At 37.9% G+C, this 26,106-nt stretch overlaps 1 protein-coding gene across 3 annotated transcripts in view; it reads right to left on the reverse strand.

Moving 5' to 3' along the window:
* The window catches only part of SKAP2 (src kinase associated phosphoprotein 2), a 153,374-nt gene extending 142,903 nt beyond the window's left edge, over positions 1–10,471 (reverse strand). For 2 of the 3 annotated variants that reach the window (XM_066239641.1, XM_066239640.1), the window contains exons 1-3: positions 10,143–10,471; positions 734–839; positions 105–130 (exon numbers count right to left, since the gene is read on the reverse strand). In XM_066239641.1, the coding sequence (XP_066095738.1) occupies positions 105–130; positions 734–839; positions 10,143–10,209 (199 nt within the window). In that variant the 5' untranslated portion in view covers positions 10,210–10,471. The remainder of the gene's footprint in view (positions 1–104; positions 131–733; positions 840–10,142) is intronic. The other variant, XM_066239639.1, reaches the window with a different exon arrangement.
* Between the last annotated feature and the right edge of the window lie 15,635 nt (positions 10,472–26,106).

The raw sequence follows: 26,106 nt of genomic DNA on the forward strand, positions 1-26,106 counted from the left end.
AAATGGAAATATCTGACTATCACATTTTAGTATGTGTTAGAATGATCGTACTGAAAATTTCCACAGGAAAAATAATTTCAAGTTTGACAAAATTGAAAATTTACCTTTGTCTTGAAATTCCGGAAGATAACTGCAAAATAAAACAAGAGCATTATATTTTAAAATGAGGACCGCCTAATCAAAACAAGATCAAATAAGTGACAGTAATTCAACGCTATTTTAAAATGTATATTATAAACATAGATGGTAAAACTACTTCCTGCCCTGAAATGACAATTCCAAAAGTTTTATGGCTTTATAATAAAAGTAATTTTAAAGACCTAAGTTACATTGGTAAAATCAGAATGTATCGTTAATACTTACAATTTACATTTATTCATTTCAGTATCTGGAAGTTATTTTTCAAATTTATATTAAAATTCTCAATCTATATCATTATAGATTGACCAAATATATTCTCACCTAATCAAAATAAACAGTTGAATTTTGCTGAATGCCTAGAAAATACATATTCAAGGACCTTTGCAAAAAAAAAACAACCCGTATTATGATAGTATATCTATTTTTAAAAGCTATTAGAGTGAAAGTGTCTTGTCCTTTAAAAATACTTAACAACAATTAAATAACAATTTTAAAAACTTAATCCAATGATAATCAATTCTTTATTAAAACATTAATTACAAAGTTGCTTCCGAGTAAAAACGTAGTAATAAAAGGCAAGTAAGTGACTTACATAGACTTTACATCTTTTATCTTCTTAATAAGAGATTCCCTCTTTTCCTTTGCTTTCTTGGATAAATTTTCTCCTCTCAGTACATCCGCTACAAATGTTTCAACATCTACACCATAAAACATAAGAAACAGGATACAAATTATAAGAAAGAATCATTTTTTGTGAAGACAAATAGGACAATGATTGTTTCTACCCATAAGTGTTAATATCTGTACAATTTGTTACAGTTATTTATCAATCCAAAGCATAACAGTTGAAGCATGTTTCAAATACTAAGTTGGCCAAATTTGTTCACCACTTAACTGATAATATTTGTACCCGCTACTTATTCTTACCACAGCAAATGCTATTTGAATGTTTGGTACCATTAAACCAGAAAGAAGTACACAAGTTTTAATAAACTATGGTGCCCATAAAACAAATTCTCTCATATAAAAGCAAGCACAGAGCTTTCATGCATGTGTTACTACCATTTTATAGTATTCTGTGAGTTCCTGTATGAATTGGTCATTCACAATATTGTATCAATATATAAGCTAACGTCTGTGGCAAGGGCCTGTTTTTCCTAGAGTAATCTATTTCCAGGTGTTTAATGCTTTAAAAGGAAAAAAAAAATCCCCTTTTCTAGCCAAGATTCTCAAAATCAAACCCTCCTCCTTCCTACCTGCCCCACCCACTCTCGCCAGCTCACCCTCAATAAAAAAGATAATCAATTGTGTGGTTTTGTGTGTTCTAGCTTCCTGCCTTGGTATCACCACCTGAAAAATTTTCTTTAAATAAAGGAATAAGAAGCAACAATGAGTCATCCACTATTTAAAAATAAGTAGAAATAAATTTCTATGTCCTCATATAACATTTCCACAGTCTTTTTTTTTTTTAATTTGGTAAACTTCTAAAGTATTCTGCTATCTAGTACTATCATACAATCCAACAAGTCCTTACTGGTATGATTCTGTAAAGCTCCATTCTTATTGTTCATGAAGTATTGTACAAATTTAAATTAATTTTATATACAGAATTTCAAATCTCACTTTATGATGAGATTTAGATAACATAGAGGATATCGTAAAAATTTTCAAGTCGGTGTGACTGTAAACCATCCATATTTCATATCGAAGAAATGTGTGTATGTTTTACTTTCTTTTTACTTCACTATTTTGCCTCCAAACTCACACTGATAAAAAAAAGATGGCATTAAAACATACAATAATATTACATCTATTAATTCAAAGCAGTACAGTAAATAGTCTTTCAACTGTACTTGCAATTAGTAATTTAAAACCTAGTGTTTGGGATAGAATGTAATCTATTTTAAATTCTTGATTACAAAAGTATCTTGATCCAATAAGCAAAGCTGATTAAACTGTTATTCTATACATTCACAATAAATGTATAAAGGTAATTTTCCCCTAAATCAATATGACAAGTGAAAGAATTAAAATTTAATCTTGATATATTTTTCTTAAATAGCTTTCTGGTTTTCATGTTAAAAGTTAAGTATCAAAACAAAATGAAAGCAAAGTGTCACAGCTTCTCTTTCTTTGAGCTGTCCATATTTTGGAAGAAGGGGACACAGAGACATAATCCAGCACCAGTGCAAATTAGACCCAGACTTCTAAAGCGAGTTCAAAATAATGAAACATTTTTTAAGGGCTCTCCTCTAAAAATCTTTAAATTTTGTACCCAGAAGAGCAAGCAACCTTTCAACATTCAGACAGTAGCTGAAATGGAAGAGATCACTGGCTTCACGGAGCTGTTACAGTAACTCTACTAAGGAAGTGGAATGAGGGAAGGAGCAGCATCTCTACTGATCCTTTCTTCCAACTGGACTCAGGACTGCGAGAATCTCGAGCACAATGATTGGTGCACAGTCTGCTTAATGTTACTTTCACTCAGTGCTTGTCTTTAATTCCCTCATCCGCGAGTATTTAATTGCCTATTTTACATTTTCATTATACAATCCAAGTTTAAGCAAACGGGATCTTATTTTCTATCTGGGGAAGCTATAACAGAACGAATTACAGCCCTAGAGTTATTTCTTTAAAAGGTCGTTTCGGTTCTATAACAACAGAACACATAAAAAGCTGGGATGCTCTCTACAGTGTTTCCTAACAGTCTCAAAAACCGTTTATGAAATACCGTTCCTTCCTACTATTTCATGAGAAAATACTTGTTGAGAGAGAAACTGCAGGGAAGAAAAAAACAACCTATGTTGTTTGTTTTTTCGGTTTGTGGGGGGGGGGGGTTCAGAGAGTGGGCAAGGAAAAAGATCTACATTTTTATAGTAGTCTTAATGTATTTATTTCTAAACTTATCCCAGAAAGGAGGCTTAAAGTAACTGAAAAGACTTAATAAACATTAATTTTAAAAGAAATACTTCTCAAAGGAGAGGAGGAAAGCGTAAGAACTGCTTTGCTGGTTTTTCTTTTGTAACAAATGAAAGCTTTAAAGTGGGGCGATGACGACAATAATCTTAGTTTGTTGGTTCCCGCTGTATTCAGTTAGGCTTTTAGGTTTTTAGAATCTGTTTTTCCTCCCTCAAACCCACACTGTTTACACTTATTTTCGAATCCAACGAAATCAGCCTCTCCAGGCACAGGAATCGGACGTGCCGGGGGCCTGCGGCCAGGTCCCAGCGCAGAGCCAGAACGGGCGCTGAAAAGTTACTGGGGCTTTACTGGGAGATGCTTGGGCGCTGAGGTCCACGACATTCGACACGCGGAGTGCTAAACCCCGGGGTCCCCGTCATCGGAGCTGTGAGAAGAGAGCGCTGGGCTTGGGGCAGCGCCTCGCCAGACAAATGGGACTGGATCTGCTGCGGCTTTGTGGCTCAGCGCCGGGGTAATATTTCAAAAGCGAGCAATAAAAGTCCTGGGCGAATCAAGCGCTCCTCTGGCTGCTTGGAAAAGAGATTTGAAGCTTTTTATTGTGCTGTGAATAGCCCTGCAAACGGTCAACTAGCGAGCGCGGTAGCCCTCTCTACCTTCCTTCAGGGGTCGTGTCCCCGGGTTAATATGTAGATTTCACTGACTCCAGACTGCCTATAATTCGGGGAACAGCCATAATTCGATTACAAGGAAAGGTCAGCCTGCCTTCTCGCTTGCCTCTAGGCCTGGTGAGTTAGAATGCTTTCTCCTCGGAGGGAGGGGTCTCCATGCACGCACGCACTCCCCGCGGGAGAGGCAACGCAGCTCTCCGGGCCGCACGCATCAGGTCTCAGCCCCGCGACCCCCGGCCCGCAGCCTCATACACTGCATGCAGGTCAGAGCCCTGAGTGCCCCCAGAATGAGCCCCATCTCCATCAGCCTCTGCCCCTAAGTCATCACAGGAGAAAGTCACCCCAACGAATGTATGTATGTGGTGGTGATTTTTGCTCCAGCCACACTGTCAAAAGTAAACCTTATCTCCCAGGACCATACAGATTTGGGGAAGAGGGCCTCAAAAAAGATCAGATTTACAATTGCTCTGTAGATATTGTTAAGGTCTGAAAACAAAATTAAAAGGTGACATCATGTCTTGGCTCAACAACCCTCAAGCAGTTTAAGTTAGAAACCTCTCAACAGACATCTCAACCCCTAATAGGCACTTAACACACACCAAACCACCAAATGGCACTTCAATTGTCTTTTCTGTCTTTCTTTTTTTGTACATATAGACCCCCTAGGAAAAAAAATGCCACCTGACTGGGTAGGACAGGTAGCTCACACACACAAACACATACACACAGGCTAACTGCCTTCTACCAACTTCCGTACACAGTGAAAAGGTGACACCACATGGGGTTAGAAGTCTTTAAATTCTTGCAAACAATAAATAAACTGTCAGCTTCTCAAAGCTGAGTACACAGCCTAGGTCCCCCCTCTTGAAGAAAGCGGATGTTTGACCACTTGCCTTTCCCATCCTTCACCAGCAAACAGCCTGGAATATGATTTCCAGGCCAGAGGTTGTAAACAAGTCAAAGGTAACACCTGGTGTCTCCCGCCTGTCCCCCAGCCACCCAGTACCTCCCTGAGTGTGTATACACACGCACGCACACACACTCACACACAGAGGGCCTCTGTGATGGTCTGAATTGTATAGGACAGGGAGACAAGAACTGAACTGAATCAACTACCATTTGCTCAGCCCCAGACCAATAAGGGTAAAACCAATCACATCGCACCCCAAAAGGCTTTATTACTTAATTCCACATCTTTACTTTCTGAATTCGGCCAGGTTTCAGTCTGCATTCACTGAGGTCTTATCACCAAACTTAATGTAGTAAAGACCCCAGCCAAATGGTAAGCTGGCATCAGAACAAAAAGACATGCTTTTCTTCCCGGTTAAAAGGGGATGTGGAGGACCAAACACACCTACAGGCAAAAAACATAAAATTCAATTAAACTGGGCACATGCAGATCAATGGAGCCAAATGCCCAAAGTTGGAAAATGGTTAATTGAAAAGTTATTGATTGCTCTAATCAATGTCTTTGTCCTGATTACCTCACACTTTTACAGGTTCTAGTTGAACTGAGGACTTCTCAACATGGAGGAACCGGCATGAACAAGCACAGGCGTTCTCCTAGAAAACATACCTGATTCTTACCATCCTGTCTTTTGACAAAATTGTCAGAATTGGTTTTGGAGGTTAAATGATTTATTTTGATAGAAAACTGGGCTGTTGAAGGATAGGGATGAACATCTTTCACTTCTAAAAGATGGCTCTTGATAAATAGCACCTTATAATAATCAAAATCTTTTTACCATACATTTCCAAAGAAGCCACACTGAATAACACATTAGTCTGAGATTTACACTATATTCACTGTTAGGCAGCATCTATTATAGTGTGTTCAGTATGTGATTGAAAAAGAAATGTAAACTCAGTGGAATGAAAAAAAATAGACTTGGCTTTAATTGAAAAAGACAAACTAAGTGAATAATGAGTATATAAAAACTAGCCTATGCCACTTTTATCACCCATATATGACACTTAATCTTAAATTTATGAGAGACAAGTGAATTGTTTTTCAAATCACCAGAGGTTTTTCCTACTCCGTTGTTTCTATCTTCTTTCTAGTAATACTTTAGTGCTGATAATGTAGAGATAAACTCATTTGAAAAAAATTTATATATTCCTCATTTTTAGTACATTTAGTTTCTCCTTTTTAACAAGAAAAACAGTGATAATTTGGATTAACCATAGAAACTGTTTGTACTATCAAGAGTCTTATTTAGTAATCTGAAATGAAAATACTTCTGATGGAAAACCAGGTGGAAAACAAACCAGTCCCAAATATCCCCTCCTAAGAAAAAGTAGGATAGCATATGCTTAAGACAGGCAAATAATTTCCCTAACATCACCTCTTAATTCTATGTTATTTGACTCACACACAAAAAAAGAAAAAACAAACCTGTGAATTTCTGGTCCCTTGATTTACAAACACATTTTCATATTTCTAGAAGAGAATCTTTAAGAGGTATCATAGACTGATTTCATTTTGAGATAAAATGTTCTCATATCAACTTTACACTCATTAGCTATTACTGCCAAAATGGGGCCAGTTTGTTCTTGCTGTAGAAAAATCCAGGTGCTTTGAAGTAGGTGACTATTGGTGACTCAGTAGGTGGCACTCTTCCCTTTATATAATCAGCCAATGCCCGGGGAAAAAAGTTAGCAGACACTAGATATACCATAAATAATTCACACAGGAAAAATAAAGCCAAAATGTTGACTAAATTATAAATGGAACTTTGGAAAGGTAGAAATCGGGAAGGTAGAAATCTAACCATACTACTCTTAGTATGGGGGGGGGGGGGATTCTGCCTCTATTTCAACTGAATTGCATCCTTTACCTAGTGCCCCTAAAGGGATTATCAATTATAACATATGAAGGTTTTTTTAAAAAAATGTTCCAGATATCCCCAATAGGGGAAATGCAATATTTCAATTCAAGACTACCAGATGAACAAAATCTCAATGTCACTTTGCAGAAACCATATAGCCACTTTGTTGTTTTTTACTTTGGTTGTGATTTTTCAGAGTACTGATATCCACTATATTCTTCTTTTAACATTGGTTTCATTTTTCTAATTTAATAAAAAGACACTACATCTCCCTATGACTTTCCTTTTTAAATGCAGTGTCCTAAAACAAATAAATGAGAATATCTGATTGCAAACCACTAACACTCCAGTATTCAAAGGGTGATTAAACAAACGAAGGAGGTTGAGGGGCCAGTGATTCCAGTTCCTCTCACTTTCTTGGCTGCCTGGAGGAAAAACTCACATAAATCAAGATTATTCTTGCTGTTAGTCCTAGTCAAAATATTTGGATGTAGGAGAAGATTAAATGGACAAGATTTGGGGGTTATCCTTTGATTCTAATTATCCAAGCTAAACCTGTTCTTCCATTGTTGTGAAAAAAAATTTACACAATGCAAAATACAGATCACGTAGCATAGAAATGTATACTTGAAACTTACATAATCTTATTAACCAATGTCACCTCAGTAAGTATTTAAAAAATTAATTTAAAAAGTTAAAGAATACTGCATAGGGCAGTTGAAATTTTGCTTTTAACAACAAAATTCTGTAAATGTTTTTCTATTCATGACACAAAGAATAATTCAAGACTTTTATTTAAAAAGTATAGGCTTTTGAGATTTAAATACTGATTCCATAAAAAGAAAGAACTATAAATAGTCACTTGTTCAAGTGTATCATTAAATGCAAGTTAAGAATGATAGCCTCTATGAGTTTTTGCATTTCTATAGAATGCTCTTTTTATGGGGGAAGGAATGAGAAGCAGGGTGGGAGAGCCTAAAACTGTTATAATCAGAAAGAAAATAATTAGTAAGAACACATTTGAGCACCTACCTACATGAAGCACTTAAAATGTCAAACATTTAACGCACATGAGATACAATGATTTGAATAATAGATACATGAACTACAAAGGAAAATGTCCAAACAATCTTATTTTGAAAGGCATTATCTTTTGACTCTATGTTCTTTTTTCTGAAGGCAAGGGATTTTAAATGCCTGAAAAGTATAGGCGCTTATCCTTTCTACCTTGGATTCTAGGACAGGGCCATGCATTCCAAGAGCTCTCAGTTGTTAACTACAACCAATATCTCTGTTCTTAACTTCAAAGAAAGAACTAGATAAGCCAGTAATATATCTAAATCTCAAACCAGTACCGACTCTTTTTCTATAGTTTTAATAATTTTATATATCACCATGTACTATTATGCAACACAAATCATCATGCACAATTCCAACAAATTTTTTTTGGATGAAAAATGAGAGCATTTCTTCTTGAAAACTTCCTTACCACATAAAAGATTTTAATTACAATCAAACATAAAATGTTAACTTTCTTTGAATAAGTTTCAAAAAAGGAAAAAACACTGCATCACTTCATTTCTTTAAAATATATTTCTCTTCTATCCATAGATCATGAAAATATCTTCTGGAAATAAAAAAATGTAAGCCAAATTTATCATCTACAAAATGTTAATGTTTTAATATTCTTTTTAATGTTTCATGTATTTTAATGTGCAGTGTACTTTAATAATATGAAATATTGGAAATGTCAATAAAATCGCTTTTAAAGTGCTGATTTCAGACATTATGCAAGTACATTACCTGACTAAATAAAAAGATGGCTCCAGTATGCAGGAAGTTAGCATTGGCAGATAATTTAAATATTATGTAATTCTCAGCTTTCAGTTAAATCACTCAAATAAGTGCCACATGAAACACTTGTAATAAATGGGTATCAGAGAATAAAGGGTCTAAAACTACATATCACACGATCTGCAAATGTATGATTATGTATCAAAATAGCAAAATGTCTACTGTGGGAGCTGTCAAGCTTTAAAAGCTTGCACCCAGAGGTATGTACTTTATTTCTTAAACACAAAATCATAACTTAAAAAGGAGGGGCGCATTCAGTCCTAGACCTAAAACATCCTGAAAATGGTAACATCCATGTTTGGAGTAATGATAAATACTACTCTAATCTGGTTATTAAAATAATACTATAAACAATAATACTCGAAGCAATTACAGCATTGTAACAACAAAATGTTAACAGTAGTAAAATAAAATAGTATTCATTTGAAATTCTAATATAATGAAATAAAAGCTGTCTTTTCAGTTCTTTCAGTATGTCCCTTAGTGGTATCTATGAATGACAACAGCATTTCTTAGAGCAAAATACTAACCTACCTCAAATACATTCATCACACTGTATCATCATGTTCACACAAACTGTCTGCATCCATATACCATTGATTTTATTTTCTTTATCACATGCATGATGCTAACCACCATAGTATAACAGCATGTTAGATTTGGTCTACCACTCTAATTGTAACTTACTATTTCAAATGTCACATTTAGATACTGCTTTTTAAAAGTTAAAATAACCAACCTGTAATATCGGCATCTAAGAGAAACTCTTTTAAGCCAGATATTCATGACCAATATTCAAAGATAAATACTTAAGAGACAACTAAACTAAAGCTATCAAAATTCAGAATTCTGATGTATGCATGACAAAATGAATAATGATAAGAATTCCAGAGCATCAGGATAGGTAAGATTTGTGTTAACTTAATTTCTACCTTATGCAAAAATACACCTTTTTCACTGACCCTTAGTTGCAGTACACATTTTCCTATCTACTGCATAGCCTTGAAGAACTGCATCTTTAAATCCTAAAGTAAGTTCCTATAAATGGTCATTTAAAACTGAAAAGGGGAAGATGAGGGTGCAAAGATGAAGTACTTTCATCGTGACACAGGAAGTTGGATTTTAACACATCCTTCCTTTTTAATGTGTTACTCAAGCTGAAGACAAGTGGCCATTTGAGAATCAGGCCCTCTTTGAAAGTCTTAAATATGAGCAGACTGAATGTTCAAGAAAAATGGAGGTGTATTCTATTCCGTAACCTCTAACACCTGTAGCTCAGACATCTCTTTGCATCTTTACACCCTTCTTCCTCATTGGCCAGGCCAACAAAAACCTACTTCTTTGCCTACTGATCCCTTCCCAGTTCTCACACTTGCAGTTATATCCTCTTTCTCACTCCCTCTCCCCCCTCCCTTGCGCGCGCGCGCTCTCTCTCTCTCTCTCTCTCTCACACACACACACACACACACACACACACACACACACGGTGCGTACACAATAGTGTAATTCATCAATAAGGGCTCCCCCACCATCCTTGCACTAAAAATTCAATACACACGCCCTCTCCCATTCACAGACCCGCTCCCCAATCCTAGTCCCATTCCCACTGGCCAGGAGACGTCGGGGACCAGGGAGGGAAGGCAGAGACTCTGAATGCTTCTGGCCCCATCGGCTCGCCGTCCCCTCGCCCCCGCCCAGCAGCGCTACCCGCCCCCTTCCCGCTCTTTACCTGCCAACAGGTTCCTAATTTCCTCTGGGAGGGGATAGGGAGAGGAGGCACTGCTGGGGTTGGGCATATCAGGGAGCGCGGGGCGTGCGAGGGGAGGACCTGTGCTGAAAGAGTAACCGATCGGCTGGGGCTGCGGCTGCGAGCTAGACTCTGGCTAGCGCTCCCGGTAAGCACAGCGGGGCTACGATTCCGGGCACTGCCGGGCCGGGGCTCACAACAAGGAAGTCACTGAAGCCCCAGCCAGCAGCTGCTGGACTCTCAGTCCAGCCCCGCCCGCAGGTCAGGGCGGGGCGGGGCGACAGGCGGGGCGGAGACCCGAAGGCCTGAGGTGCCCAGTTGCGCATGTGTATCCCTCGGTTTTCCTAACGTCTGAAAAGAGCCTCTGGACAGGCCACGCCCACCTCACGTAAGGGAATGGGAGGAGGAGCGGCCGGTGGGAAAGGAGCGGACAGCGGCCGCACCACCTGACCCGAGTCCTGAAGCGGCTTGCCGCCATTTTTGTTACTGGTACCGCCAAAACTGCTGACCATTTTCCCAGGATCTCGGAAAAAACGGTATTTCTAGTGCTTCCAAGTTTTCCGATTACGAGACCTCGTGGCCAACCATCTGCGTCGCCGAGGTTTAACACCTTGCTTAGTAATAGTGCAGGAATTTTCAACGGCCCTGAACTATTATGGCCTTCTTTGTCTATTGAATGAAGGTAACAATGTTCCATTTTCCGCCAGTCTTCCCTGAGAAGCCCGTCGGAAGAGCGATCTGATTGGCTCTTAATATTACTTTTTTACCTAATTCGGATATTTGGGGTGATTGATTTCCCCCACTGAGAACGAAGAGTGGGGTGTTCTAGTCACTATCCTTTTGAGTTAACAATAATAATAATAATAATAATAATAATAATATATAATGAAAGCTAAATAAACAGATATCACTGTCCATCTATAAGCATTAAATTGCTGGTGATTAGTAGAATAAAATTATAAAATTGTTCACTCCAACCTGATTGTTTAGTCAACAAATTGGATGTCTTCTATCTGTAAATCTCTCGAGTTTTCTCAAAACCCCCAAAAGACACGTTCTAGTGCTTGTGTGTGTGTGTGTGTGTGTGTGAAATACAAATATATTTATATTTCTTCCGATAGGAACTGCCATGGCAAAGCACTTTCCTAGATGCTACTGTTGTATTTTGAAGATTGTATTGTGGCTCCAAGCACAATGTAAATTGTTTATTCCTCTACTCTCCCACCCTGACTAAATCATTGGCCCTTATGGTTTAGTTTGCATTAGAACCATAGAGAGAACTTACTACAGTGCAGATTCTGAAGTCCCACTCCCAGAGATCCTGATTCAGTCAGTTTAGGGTAGGACCTGATTATGTGCATTTTAAACAAGTCTTCTAGGTGGTTCTGATGCTAGACAGATTCACAGGGCACAAAAATTGTCATAAGTTTTATCCCCCCCACCCCGGACCCCTGAATCTAACATACAATGATAGTTCTACTAATATTTTTCACACAAAAGTCCCAAACAGTGACAGTAAAAAGTAAAATAGTCAAATGCAATGACATTTTTTTGTATAATTCTGTAAGAAGTACACCACACTATTTGTAAAAAAAAAAAAAAAAAAATTAGAACATTTTAGAATCTTCTCAAAATAAAACAAAAAACAGCATAAAAAATTTACAATTGAAATAAAGCATGCGCCTGACCTGTGGTGGCGCAGTGGATAAAGCGTCGACCTGGAAATGCTGAGGTCGCTGGTTCGAAACCCTGGGCTTGCCTGGTCAAGGCACATATGGGAGTTGATGCTTCCTCCTCCTCCTCTCTCTCTCTCTCTCTCTCTCTCTCTCTCTCTTCTAAAATGAATAAATTAAAAAAAATTTTTTTAAATAAAAAAAAGAAATAAAGCATGCAAAATAACAAGAAAAAAAGACACTCCCCTAACAAATCCATTTCCTAAAATGAAACTGAAATTCCTGCTCAGATTTAGAAATGAAACAGATTATAGAATGAGTGCTGAAAATTAGAGTTCTTTTTGGTAAAGGTGAGTAAAGAATTATTTTACAACATAGGTCTTCCAACTTCAAAGAATTAAGAATTACTATTCTTAAACTTCTAAATTATATTTTTAAAGAAGAAAGAAACTGTTTCATGAACATTTTATATTAGTGAGGATGCTTCCTCCTTTTACAGTTATCACATACAATTCTTTGTCTTGTCAATTTTTTTGTTGTTATTGTTATACTAGGCCTCCAAATGTTCCTGTTCTTTGTTTTCTTCTGATAGACCTGACCAGATATTTTTATTCTTGTGTCTCTTTCATTTATTTATACTTAACTCATTCCACAAAGGAATTGAGGTGATTTACTCTTGTATCAAATAAACAGCTTTTGGGAGTGGATCAAATAGACAGTGTCTACACTGCTCATTATGACAGGTTATTCTTGTTACTCAGAGACAGGAAACTATAAAGATTTCCTTAAAATATATAGCATCTAGTAATCCAAATAAAAAAGGTAAGAGAAAATGGACTTTTTGTATGGAACGCATTTCCCCTATTTAGGAAACCATTCTCAGACACAGTTTCATGATAGATTCACTTGGGCAGTGCTTTGTATACTCTATCATTTTTACTGTTTATTGTTCAAGTTACTGAAATTGATTATAAGACAGAAAGAAATAAACAGAGGCTAGAAGAAGCATATTCTTATTTCTGTTTTCATTTAAAAATCTAGGAAGGAAATCTAATCATATTTTGCATTCTTTAAACTAGTCATATTAGGTAAAAATGAATAATAAAATGAAACTTTAAATCTCAGCCCAAAAGAAGTAGCAGCTGTCCTACCATTCTGCAAAGAAGACTCTGGGAAATCGCATGATTATCTTCACAAAAAGTAAATCCTCCAGTTCAAAGAAGATATATATATATATATATATATATATATATATATATATATATATATACAATCATACGCCACTTAACATCAGAGATACATTCTGAGAAATGTATGGCTAGGCGATTTCGTCATTGTGTGAACATCATGGAGCGTACTTACACAAACCTAGATGTTAAAGCCTACTATACACCTAGGATATGGTTTACCACTATCTGTATGGTCCATCCTTGAGTAAAACATCATTATGTAGCATATGACTATATAACTCCCTACTAACTAAAGCAAATCCCCTTCTTTACATCTTTCAAATCTAGTTTCAAATCTAGCTTAGCTGAAGAAGTAATTGCCTAGGTTTAAAAGAATCTTAAATGCGCATTGAAAAAAACAGTGAGCTAAAACACAATTTACTTTTTTCTGCCTCTCTTATCTTCTCATTCTTTATTTCTATATAAAATTAAGTGCAGATCCCTGCCCTCTCTATGTAAACTTTTTACTACTCTGTGGTTTGGTGAGGTTACCTTGAACTGGGAGCATGTGCCTTAAAAGACAACAACTTTGGATTCTCTGCTATTTCTTTTCATCAAAATCTCTACTCTCTATCTCAAAGGCTCAACTGAGTGATCCTGAAGATTGCATTTTATTCCTGGCTTATAACAGATTTCAGAAGAGTTACCCTTGAGCTTACCCTAAGAGGTAATGTGCAAGGTCACTGGTGTAATTTAAGCCTCCCCAGTCCACCCTAGTCCCAAGGATAAGCATGACCTGCACTTCCTGAAATTCTACCAATTAGAGACCTAAGAGAGTGGATGGGTAACTATCTCCCTTTACACCTCAATCTAGATTGGTTTGAGAAGTCAGGTCTTCTAATACCTTCATTAAGCACACACTCTATGGCTTTGGATGAAAGATAACTGAGACAGTATTTTGGACAGAACACCCTGAGAAGGCAGTCTACATACAAATTCAAAGAAATGATTTCAGAACTAGCCATGTAAAGCAGGCAAGGGGTTCATGGGCATATTTTTATGCTGGGTGTCCTTTCCTTTAAGATAGTGCTGGCCCCATAATACCCTTGATAACTTTAATAAGAAAATAGTCTTCTAGAAGATTGAAATTGAATAGCATGACTGCCTTATTAATTAAACTTTGGAGGATTCACATTTGGGCTCTGAATCATAATTGGTTCCATTTAAACTATTTACTGAATTTTTTCTGTCACTATTCATATTAATTGCTTTTGTTAAAGGAATTTTCTTTTATGTTATTGTACTTATTGTTAAAATATGAATTTAGATGAAACAATTTCTAATACACTTCTATAGGTCATTTTATAGCTAAAGAAGCAGAGGTTTTAAAACATTAAAAAATCAGAAACAGGTCTAAGTTTTTTTCTTAATGTAAAGACAAAATAGTAAACTGTGACCAGAGTCATTCTTCTTATATAGTACATCTATTCTCACAAGGCAGTGTTAAAATACCAAGCTGTCTACAGCAACAGTAATTCAGTGAGTTTATGCCTACTATATTCATGAAGGGCTTTGATGGATTTGATAACCATAAGCAGCTGTTAACATTAAATTGCCATTTAATTTTTTTCAGTGACTTTCAAAGTTGTCAATATTAAACAGTAGTGTTTTACAAATGACTACTTTAAGACCAATAAGAGTAAAATCAAATAAAATTTAAAAGGCTCAACCAAAGCACATCTTCTTCTACAGTGTCCCACTACTAAACAAAGAAAAAGAATACATTTTTACAGGACTTTAAGCACTGCCTTGAATATTTGCCTATAATTTGCATTGTATACTACTATACTCAGAAATTCTCCCATTCCTTTTCCTTCCCACCTGCCCCCCCCCCGCAAGCCCCATTTAATTTTTTTCCTTTTTTATATATCTCAGCTCTAGTTGGTTTTAAAAAAACCACTAATCTAGAAAAATACTGATTAGGTCTACTTAAGTATAAACAACCATAACTAGTGACAAAAAAAATTAAGTACATTTGTCCTCATTCTCCTACAAATAGTGGAGGCATGTGGGTTTTTTATTTTTATTTATTGATTTTCCAGCTTTAATGAGACATAATTGACATATAACATTGTATAGCTATAAAATATATAATGTTGTATTTTAATACATGTGTATTATACAAAATAATTACCACAGTAATGTTAGTTAACACATGGAGCCATGAGCTTCTTAATGATCTAGGCACACCAGAAAAAAAGCAGTAGACCAAAATAAAGTCTTAGATTCTGTGTTAATGTCTTACTCTTCAAGAATTAAATCAAAACTCTAGCTCTTATTTCAAGTTACTTAATTTTACTTACTCAGATGAGAAAATAAACGATCTGTTTTATGTTTTAAAAAATATACACACAACACTAAACCAATGGCATCTACTCTTTTTTTTTTTTTTTTGTATTTTTTCTGAAGCTGGAAATGGGGAGAGACAGTCAGACAGACTCCCGCATGCGCCCCACCGGGATCCTCCCGGCACGCCCACCAGGGGCGACGCTCTGCCCACCACGGGTGATGCTCTGCCCCTTCGGGGGGTCGCTCTGCCGCGACCAGAGCCACTCTAGCGCCTGGGGCAGAGGCCAAGGAGCCATCCCCAGCGCCCGGGCCATCTTTGCTCCAATGGAGCCTTGGCTGCGGGAGGGGAAGAGAGAGACAGAGAGGAAGGGGGGGTGGAGAAGCAAATGGGCGCCTCTCCTATGTGCCCTGGCCGGGAATCGAACCCGGGTCCCCGCACGCCAGGCCGACGCTCTACCGCTGAGCCAACCGGCCAGGGCCGGCATCTACTCTTTGAAAATGGAAGTAAACATTTTCAAAAACTATATAACAATAAGATTTTCTTCATTATTGTGAATATGGTCTGTTAATAATTGCTTATAGAATAAGTACAATTCAGCCAGGACTAAAGCAGGAGATTGGACATAAAATAATTCAATGTGTGATTTTTAAAAAGGCAAATACTAACTCAAAAAGTTAAATAGGAAAGATTGAGAAGATAGGAATATTATAGAGAGAGAGAATATTATTTACATTTATATAGAGTATTATATATCAATATATATTAAATCCATGTTCAATCTCATTTCATAATACAATTTTTACCTTCATCCCCAATAGCATAATTTTATGACCTTTTTTTCTTGATAATCTGGGATCTCAGTTCTTCCCTTTATTTTTCACTTGTTTAATGCCTACTTTAGATTAAATTTTGGTAAGCAAAGAGAGTCTGTTGACAGATTATGACCCAGTCTTTACAATTTGTGGACTACCACAGACATGTCTGTGGCACACTGAGTGACGTCAAGAGTTATGTACTTGACCATACTGACGGGCTTTGCTGTCCCTCAGTCCAGCTGTTGTTCAACGTTCTGAGGACACTTTACTGTCTATCAGGAGCTTGCTTCCCCATTTCAGTTCTCAGCTTTGATCCTGAAAGTGTTGTGCCTTCCCCAAGAACCACTAGGGGAAAAGTACCGGCAAGCCTCATTCCTCAACAGCTAGCTTGCTTTGTATTTTTCTGAGCACCTGGTGTTATTTTTAAAATAGCCACCTTAATTATTTTCAGAAAGGTAAAAATTTGTTATATTTTTATGCAGTGCTATCAAAATGCATACTTCTTATAATCTAGAAAAATTAACTTGGTGGAGCACAAAAAAGGAAATCCTGAAACATTCCCAAATTACATGCTTCTATTATACTTTACACATTAGAAGAGGATATTCCTCATTTTTATATTTTCAAATAAAAGGTAGCCATATACTTCCAGGGGTACAATGTTCATATGGAACCTTTTTAAAGAGAAATAATTGTGTGTTCACCCCCCCCCCAAGTTAAGCCTCTGTCCATCACCATTTATTCCCCCTACACTTTCAAGTAAAATATATACATAATTTTAAAAAAATTGATTGCACAGTGCCTTTGTTTGGGAAACTTTTTAAATTATGTGTGGTTGTATAAAATGTATAAAAGCAACCCCAGCTTCAGTCTTGAAAAAGCTTAGCTTTTCTTATTTTTTTATTTTTTTATTTTTATTTTTTTTTGTATTTTTCTGAAGCTGGAAACGGGGAGAGACAGTCAGACAGACTCCCGCATGCGCCCGGCCGGGATCCACCCGGCACGCCCACCAGGGGCGACACTTTGCCCACCAGGGGGCGATGCTCTGCCCCTCCGGGGTGTCGCTCTGCCGGGACCAGAGCCACTCTAGTGCCTGGGGCAGAGGCCAAGGAGCCATCCCCAGCGCCCGGGGCCATCTTTGCTCCAGTGGAGCCTTGGCTGCGGGAGGGGAAGAGAGAGACAGAGAGGAAGGAGGGGGGGGTAGAGAAGCAAATGGGCGCTTCTCCTATGTGCCCTGGCCGGGAGTCGAACCCGGGTCCCCCCGCACGCCAGGCCGACGCTCTACCACTGAGCCAACCAGCCAGGGCCAAGCTTAGCTTTTTTTAAAGTTAATTTTCATTGAAAATTATTTTCGATTGTTTATTATTTTTAACGAGAGCCTTTAAATGCAATGTCTATGCTGTGCTGATTCTCTGGGTGGAAAAAATGCTATTTAAGAATTACTATGTCTGACCAGGCGGTGGCGCAGCGGATAGAGCGTCGGACTGGGATGCGGAGGACCCAGGTTCGAGACCCCGAGGTCGCCAGCTTGAGTGCGGGCTCATCTGGTTTGAGCAAGGCTTACCAGCTTGAGCCCAAGGTCGCTGGCTCAAGCAGGAATTACTCGGTCTGCTGAAGGCCCACCGTCAAGGCACATATAAGAAAGCAATCAATGAACAACTAAGGTGTGGCAACAAAAAACTTGATGATTGATGCTTCTCATCTCTCTCCGTTCCTGTCTGTCTGTCCCTCTCTATCCTTCTCTCTGACTCTCTCTCTGTCTCTGTAAAAAAAAAAAAAAAAAAAAGAATTACCATGTGTGAGTTAAATGAAAGTCATCGAATTTAACCACAGTGATCCTAACTACCTCATCACACACTCATAGGATTGTCTTTTATTATTTCTACTCCTCATGAAATTTCATCTGAAGCAATCTTAATACTGGAATTTTTCAATACTTCATTTTCTGATGTTTTGAGGATTTTCTACCTTATGTGATTGCTTTAAGTAGCAACAAATCAGAAAGCCATCATAAAATTCAGAGGAAGCAGCCTTTCTTGCTGTGGGCTCAACACTGGTATTTGGGAATATGCAAATGAAAGGGTGCTTCTAAAATGCATAAATAATCTCATGATGAGCTTGAATCATAAGTATATCTTTTTTTTTTTCTCATTGCTTTAACATCTTTTCCATATGGGTCAGACATTCAATTTCTTTTTGCTGAAGCACATAATCATAAAACACTTCAATAAATATGAAGTATTTATTGTTTCTCTACAGATATCCACTCTGGTTTTATTAAATTTATTTTAACTTCCATGACAATAGAGTCCATGTAAGTAGCTAAATATGAATTTATAAAATTATGAATTTATAAAGTAGGAAATCTTGGTAAACTCTTGATATAAATGCAAATTATTGCAATAAAGTCTATTAGGAGTAACTTTATTTTTTTTTCCAGTGGAACTGCTCAATTAACATTGCACTTCTCAGTGAGTTTCATGGATGAAATTTGAGGACTATAATACAAGACCAGGAGACAGCCTGCTATTATCTGTGTAGCGCAAGCATGTACCCTGATGCTGAGGAACCCTTTCCGTTAGGAAAATATTGTGAAAACTAGCACTGTGTAGTTTGTGGTCACAGTAAGGTACTCTCTAGATATAAGAAAATTGAGAACATAAGATTTCCCTCTGAGAATTAAATCAAGACTTCAACACATAAATGGGGCAGGAGCAGATATATACAACCACTTAAAAGAGATGATACCTGTCTCCTGGATCCAGAGGACCTGACTATAACCTGGTTAAATAAGGGGGCTGGCCTTGAGGTCAGTTACAAAATCACAGACAAGAGAGAATCAAAAGGTGAGAATCAACAGCACTCACGTAAACGTTATCTAGACTTAGGCAGGAGGTATTGAGACTCAACGCACAGACCTTGGGTAGGAAGAGCGACATCTCTTACAGTATGACATCAGAGAAGGACCCAGGATGAACATAAACATGGATGGGCTTGGAAATCTGGTATTAGTTGTGGCATTTCCTATCTGAAGGCTTTTATTTTCTCTGAGAAGTAAGAGGTGACATCATCTACTGAGTGTGTATGGAGTGGGGGAGAGAGTATCAGGAAAGAGGAAGAATTGCAAGTTTGATTTTTTTAAATGTTCAATGAAGATTAATCTAGCAACAGCAATACCTTCCTCTTCAGCTAGCTTTTGGGTAGCACCTTAATTTGATTCAAGAACTCTGGAATGGGAATATTTTTATATCTATATAAATAAAACTAAATGTGTTCTATGACATCACACAACAAAATGACTATTCACACAATCTTGGAAACACATAATTGCTACTTTGTGTCTATTATGATTTATATATTTATTTTATTTCATTATACAGTGATAGAAATTAGTACTACAACTGGGATAAGAATTCAGGCCTCACTTCGTACTTCAATTGTACTGTAGAAAATGTTTTCTACTATGCTTTTCATTTTTGTTTGTTTTGATTTTTTATTTATGTTATCTACAACAACAAAAAGAGTCCATGTCTTTTTATCAGTAATTGGCTTTTAAATGGGTAGTGATTTTCTTCCAATGTGGCCTCGGTGAACCTTAAAGCTGGTATATTTATTAGTTTAGGTTTGATGGGAATGACAGCAAACCCCAAGTACAGTGGCTTATGCAGGCTAAGTATTTCTTTCTTTCTCATTTTAAAGTCCAGACAGGCAGTCCAGAGCTGGTATGCTCCGTGTACAGAGATCCTGCTCTTTTCTCTGCTTCCTTCAAAATGTGAAGTTTTAACTCCATTGTCCAATGGCAGCATCTGTGTTCCAGGCGGACTGATGGGAATGTCAAGGAAGAGTGACAAAAGGCATAGACTAGCCTTCTCTTCAGGACGGTTCTTACACTGCCACAGGACAGTTCCACTTCTATCTCATTGGCCAGAACTTAGTTACATGACGAAACTAGCTCTAAGGGGTTTGGGAGTATTTATTCAGGGCAGTCTCATGCAACTAAAAATTGTGTTAGTTAGAAGAAAAGAACGTATTAGGGTATGACTAACTATCTACCATAGATGTTAAGTATGTTTCTTCTTCTCTTTTTCTATTTTCTTTCTTGCTTTTTTTTTTTTTAGAGAGAGAAAAACTGAAGCAGTGATTTTAAAACATTTTATTATTTTCATATTGCTAATGCTAGTCATTTCTTAGGTTGGTTTTAATTTTTTTCTTTTTTTCTTCTTCCCCTAAGATTTTCTCCAACAATTCCCATAATAGTAGAAGTTTTATGAAGGTTATTTATCACCTCTTAACTAAGGATTGGAAACAGTTTTTCTCTCTGGTTCTTGTTGCTGTCCCTGGGATTAGCAGTGAGAGGGCAACTTGAAGAAATCTGAGATAGATAACAGCCATTCAAAGGTTCCTTGAAAGTGCTTTACAGCTGGCCAGACGCATTTTTATTGAAGTATTGTGACCTAGGCTCAGAATATAGAATATAATCTATGGGCCCTGGCCTGTTGGCTCAGCGGTAGAGCGTCGGCCTGGCGTTCGGGGGACCCGGGTTCAATTCCCGGCCAGGGCACATAGGAGAAGCGCCCATTTGCTTCTCCACCCCCCCCCTCTCCTTCCTCTCTGTCTCTATCTTCCCCTCCCGCAGCCAAGGCTCCATTGGAGCAAAGATGGCCCGGGCGCTGGGGATGGCTCCTTGGCCTCTGCCCCAGGCGCTAGAGTGGCTCTGGTCGCGGCAGAGCTACGCCCCGGAGGGGCAGAGCATCGCCCCCTGGTGGGCAGAGCGTAGCCCCTGGTGGGCGTGCCGGTGGATCCCGGCCGGGCGCATGCGGGAGTTTGTCTGACTGTCTCTCCCCGTTTCCAGCTTCAGAAAAATACAAAAAAAAAAAAAAAAAGAATATAATCTATGTTGAAACTGAGCACATTATCAAGGCACACTGAGCTATTACTATGTTAACATTCTAAAATAAAAAGCTGCCTGGGCTGGATGGCTGGGCTGGTGAGAGCATTGTCGGGAAGCACAGAGGTTGCCAGTTTGATCCCTGGTCAGGGCACACACGGGAACGGCTTGATGTTCTCTTTCTCTCTCTCACCTTTCCTCTCTCTCTCAAATCAATAAACAAAAATAAATATAAAATTAAATAAATAAATAAAAATTAAGCCTGAATTATATAACTGGTCTTCAATTACTCTAAAGAATAAAAACAAACATTAATAATTCACTTGCTGTTAGAGCATTCTTATTTTAAAATGACACATTATTCTTTATTTTAAGTGATTTAATTAAAATGATAATATAACACATTCTCATGCAAAAAAAAACCCCAGGAAACTAGTATAAAGTGAAAGTGCCTTTCCCCATTTTTACTATTATTACTCTGAATTTTAATAGGTAATTCCAAAGTGCCTTCTAAAAGGTTTGTACCAGTATTCTTTAAATATAGTTACAAACAAAAGTACTTAATAACTTGTTATTCACTTACTCAGGGCCTTTCCATCTTTATTAGCTATTAATCTAATTTAGGTTCACAGCCTTCCTATGAGATCAAGGTATTAATCTTCTAATTTTATAAATCAAAAAAAATTTAAAATGAAGACACTTTAAGTTATTTACCAGTAACTCCATGGTATGCTAGGAACTAAAACTTCCTACCTTGTGGCAACACTGTCTAGCCGCTCGCTTATACACTCAGGCTAGTTGGGAAGGAAAGAAGGTAAAGTCTACAGAAAGTCATTCAATGATATTTAAACATTGAGAACCTGGTAAGCATCAAATCTCATCCAACTATTCCAGTCACCTAATTTTTTCTCAGACTTAGAGTAAAATTCACATTTATGATCAATTTGGTATCCTTTCTAGATTTATATCAATTGGGACTCATTAGGCAACAGTATAGACTAATAAAGGTGCTCACTGGTAAAAGGTATAACACCCTAGAAACAATGCAGTTCCTGTGTTTTAAAAATCCTGGGAAATGCTATTCCTTTAGTTTCACATCTCATCACAAGATCTCTGTGGTACCTAGGTGGTCACTGTGTCTAGTTCTGTATTATTACTTCAGAGACAATCAAGTCCCTCTGGTGTAGAGCAATTATGACTCTGGAAGGCTCAGTCCTGACCTCAACTGTGACAGTCATTCTATAGATTATCCAGAAACTAGATAAAACTTATATGAGGATTAGTTACGGCCCCGCTCTACCATAAAAATCCGATGGCCACAACTGTCTCTCCTAATGTTCCTTAGGCTGTTAAATCAAATTGTGCCCATAGTTCTCACTCAAATGTTTTAAAAGAGGCTCTTACCCTGCTGCTATTACCTCTTATGTTCACACTTGGCCTTCACAGAAGTGACTTAGGATAGGAATTTATAGTACAGGGATACTTTTGAGTAAGAAAAATGGATGTCTTCCTCTTTGTTAAACTAAATAATAACCCTGTCTTAGTAACAGCTTTAGAACTAGGTTGTCAAATCACCATTACATTTAATTCTCTAGATCTAAACCTACAGAACTAAAATTGAATTTATTCAGTTGATGTTTATAGTTTCCTGCAAGGTATTCTTTGGGTGAGAAGTGAAAACATTAGGTAAATATCTTGAAGGCTAAAAACAAATCTGGATATTTGGGGAATATCCAGGCAACAAACTCAAACTCAAATTCAAATTCACTTTGAAGCTGAACTTTGGAGACTATGTAGGCACAACCTCAGTGTCCTCATATGAATATGGAAGAAGCAAGAGAGCGGCTGAGCTTTCATACCAATCTAGTTTACCCCGTGAAATTTTCTCTCTCATTAACAGCTCTGCATTCTCTCATTTTGATGCTTTTAAATCTCTATTATTAAATCCTAATGGTTTCTGATAGTTTCTGAAGGATTGGATTGGGCCGGATTCAAGGTATCAAGTGCAGCTTTGGTTCTTCTTTGTTTAATTGTGTGTTTGGATGAGAAGTAGCTTTCCTAGCAGAACTGGGAATACAGTCAAGAATAGACTAATGTATGAATGAGCAGATGGGAACCTGACCTTGTCTGGATGAGCTAAAAAAAAAATCAGTAGCCTGATATCTCGCCTCCATCTCTATTTTCAGCTTTAACCCTATCCTGTATGGCTTTGGAGAGAGATAGAGCAAGTCTGCAATTTCAGTTCTGTTAATTTATGAAGGAACTTAGGCAGGTTACTCACCCTGAGTGCCAGTTTATTCATCTGAAGGATGAGGACATGACAACGCTTGTGGGAATTACAGAATACATGCATATGCCTAGCGCACAACAGGCATTCACTGTATAATAACTAATTGTAGGACTAGTTAGAAAACAGTAAACATAACCACACTACCAGCTGAAACATAGACGTTTTTCTCACCAATCCGTCCTAGTAGATTATTTCAAGTGGCCAGGACCCATAGAAACATGCAGAACTAGCCTAAAGTTTGTAAGGAAAAGAAAGGGGAAAGTTCATTTAGTTTCACATTTCCTTTCAAAGATATAAGCAAAGGGGAGGACACAAAGCTGCCAGCCTCAGCCATAAGGTAAGTCAGATATCACCGTATCACATGCAGGGCAGGTATATACCACAAGGTGTATGGAGTTAAAGTAGTATAGAGCTCTGAGAAAGAACACATTTCTTTCAGCTGAATTACCAGAAAATATTATATGAAAATGGTAAGTTTAAGAAGGGTGTTGATATACAAAATGATACAGTGACTAGACTAATTCAATTTGACTCAAGCATGGCCTGGATGAAAGGGTCAAGTGTGAGATAAGATGGAAAAAAAAAAAAAAAAAAGGTAGAGTTGGACCATGCTGTTGAAGCATTACAGTAGAAGGCCAGGATAAGGAATTTGAGATTTTTCAGCAAAGGGATAATATGATTTATATGACAGTATAGTTCATATACTGTCATATACTAAGTATATAGTTTTACTAAGACATAGTTTTACTAAGACATAGTTCATCTGGAAGCTTTGTAAAAAGAAAGAATGGAGGAAGAAATGGCAAGTCCAGTTAGGAGATTGAACAGGTGAAAGACTGTACGGTGCTGGTTTAAGGTAAGAGCAATGGAATTAGAGGGGAAGGAGCAGATTCAGGAGTTGGAGGAAACAGAATGTACAGAGATTAGTGAATATGCTATGGATCAGTAAAGAAAGGAGGGTAAGATGGTATAGTCCATTTAGCTTCTTTTATCACCATAAAAATGTATGTTCTGTCTGATTCTCCTTTTATTTACATTAGAATATTAGACTATTTTTAGCTGTATGTTAATTAACTGCATAATAAATGTGTGCTGTTTATTATCATTATTTCACTAGGAAAATAAAGTAAAGTTTAACCCTATATAATGACTTCTCTATTTTATTCTTCCTAAGAGTACTGGACTTTCCTCATTCCTAGAATCTCAGTCCTGCTGCTATTTAAAATTCCCTGGAGAATATTTTTAAAAATTCTAATATATGGGGTCCAGCCCTTGACAAGTGAATCAGAATCTCTTGGAACTGGATTTGGGCATCAGTATTTTCCATTTTACTCTCCCCAGTGATTCCAATGTATAGCTTCAGTTGAGAACTATTGACCTGAACTAGATATACTGTAGTCTCTAAACAAGCAAACATGTGCACATTGCTCTCTGTGTATTCACTGTAAAACTCACCAAGCACATTCTTTTTTTTATTATTAACTTTAATGGGGTGACATTGATAAATCAGGGTATATATGTTCAGAGAAAACAGCTCTAGGTTATTTTGCCATTTGCTTATGCTGCATTCCCATCACCCAAAGTCCAATTGTCTTTTGTCACCTTCTAACTGGTTTTCTTTGTGCCCCTCCCCTCCCCCATCCCCTTCCTCTCCTCCTCCCCAACCCGTAACCCCCACACTCTTGTCCATGTCTCTCAGTCTCATTTTTATGTCCCACCTATGTATGGAATCATATAGTTCTTATTTTCTTCTGATTTACTTATTTCACTCAGTATAATGTTATCAAGGTTCATCTATGTTGTTGTAAATGATCCGATGTCATTGATGGTTCATTCCCAAGTCGCAAACGAGGGGCAGCTCCCCAGAATTGCTTGAAATTCAGCATTCCTTGCTGGTCTTTCCCTACTCCATAGTACTCCACCTGGGGAGAGTAAATAATCTCCCAATTCTTACTGGAAATACAAATATGATAAAAATTAAAAAAAAATCCACCTGAAGATAAAGTAGACACCACTGATAGCACAGAGCAGAAACAGAAAGAACGTGGGTCCTTGGGGAATTGAACTATTCTATCAATCAATCCAGGAACTTAATCAACCACCGGACTTCAGGTTACACGAACCAAGAAATTTTACTTGTATTAAAGCCATGTTGAGTTGGGGTTTCTGTTACAGCTAAAAGAAAATCTTAGTATATTATCACTCTTTTATGCTCTTGAAACAAATGGTTTTAGATCTTATCTGTTGATATCAGACTTCAGGAATGACAAACTGCAAACCCGAAATGTGACATCTTTTAGATGGTATCCAGCAATGATAATCTTGTCTTAGGAGCATAAACACTTGGGCTGTAAGTGCTGCACAGCTTTGAAAACCCAGGCTTTGAAATCGGGAGAGTGACGTCACGGAAATGGCGCCGTGAGCAGCGCGTCCGACAGCTCTCCCCTAAATCACAACAAATTTATCAACTAGAAACAGAAAAATTTATCCTCGGAGCATTCCAGAGTTCCACACAAACTGATAGCGAAAGGACTGTTATCACTTGAATCTGAGAGGAGGGTGTGGAGGAATCTACCACAGGGACGTTCTTTCAAACCGCAAGGAAGTGCGCCTGTGGTGAGTCAGCCCATATACTTGGGAACTGCGAGCCGCCACGAGCCGCCACCGCGAGCCGCCGCGAGCCCCCGCGAACCACCGCCGCGAGCGGCCACCATGAGCCACCGCCGCGAGCCACCGTGAGCAGCCGCGCACGCGCCCGGTC

The sequence above is a fragment of the Saccopteryx bilineata genome, chromosome 7, assembly GCF_036850765.1.
Source record: "Saccopteryx bilineata isolate mSacBil1 chromosome 7, mSacBil1_pri_phased_curated, whole genome shotgun sequence".
Lineage (NCBI taxonomy): Eukaryota > Metazoa > Chordata > Mammalia > Chiroptera > Emballonuridae > Saccopteryx > Saccopteryx bilineata.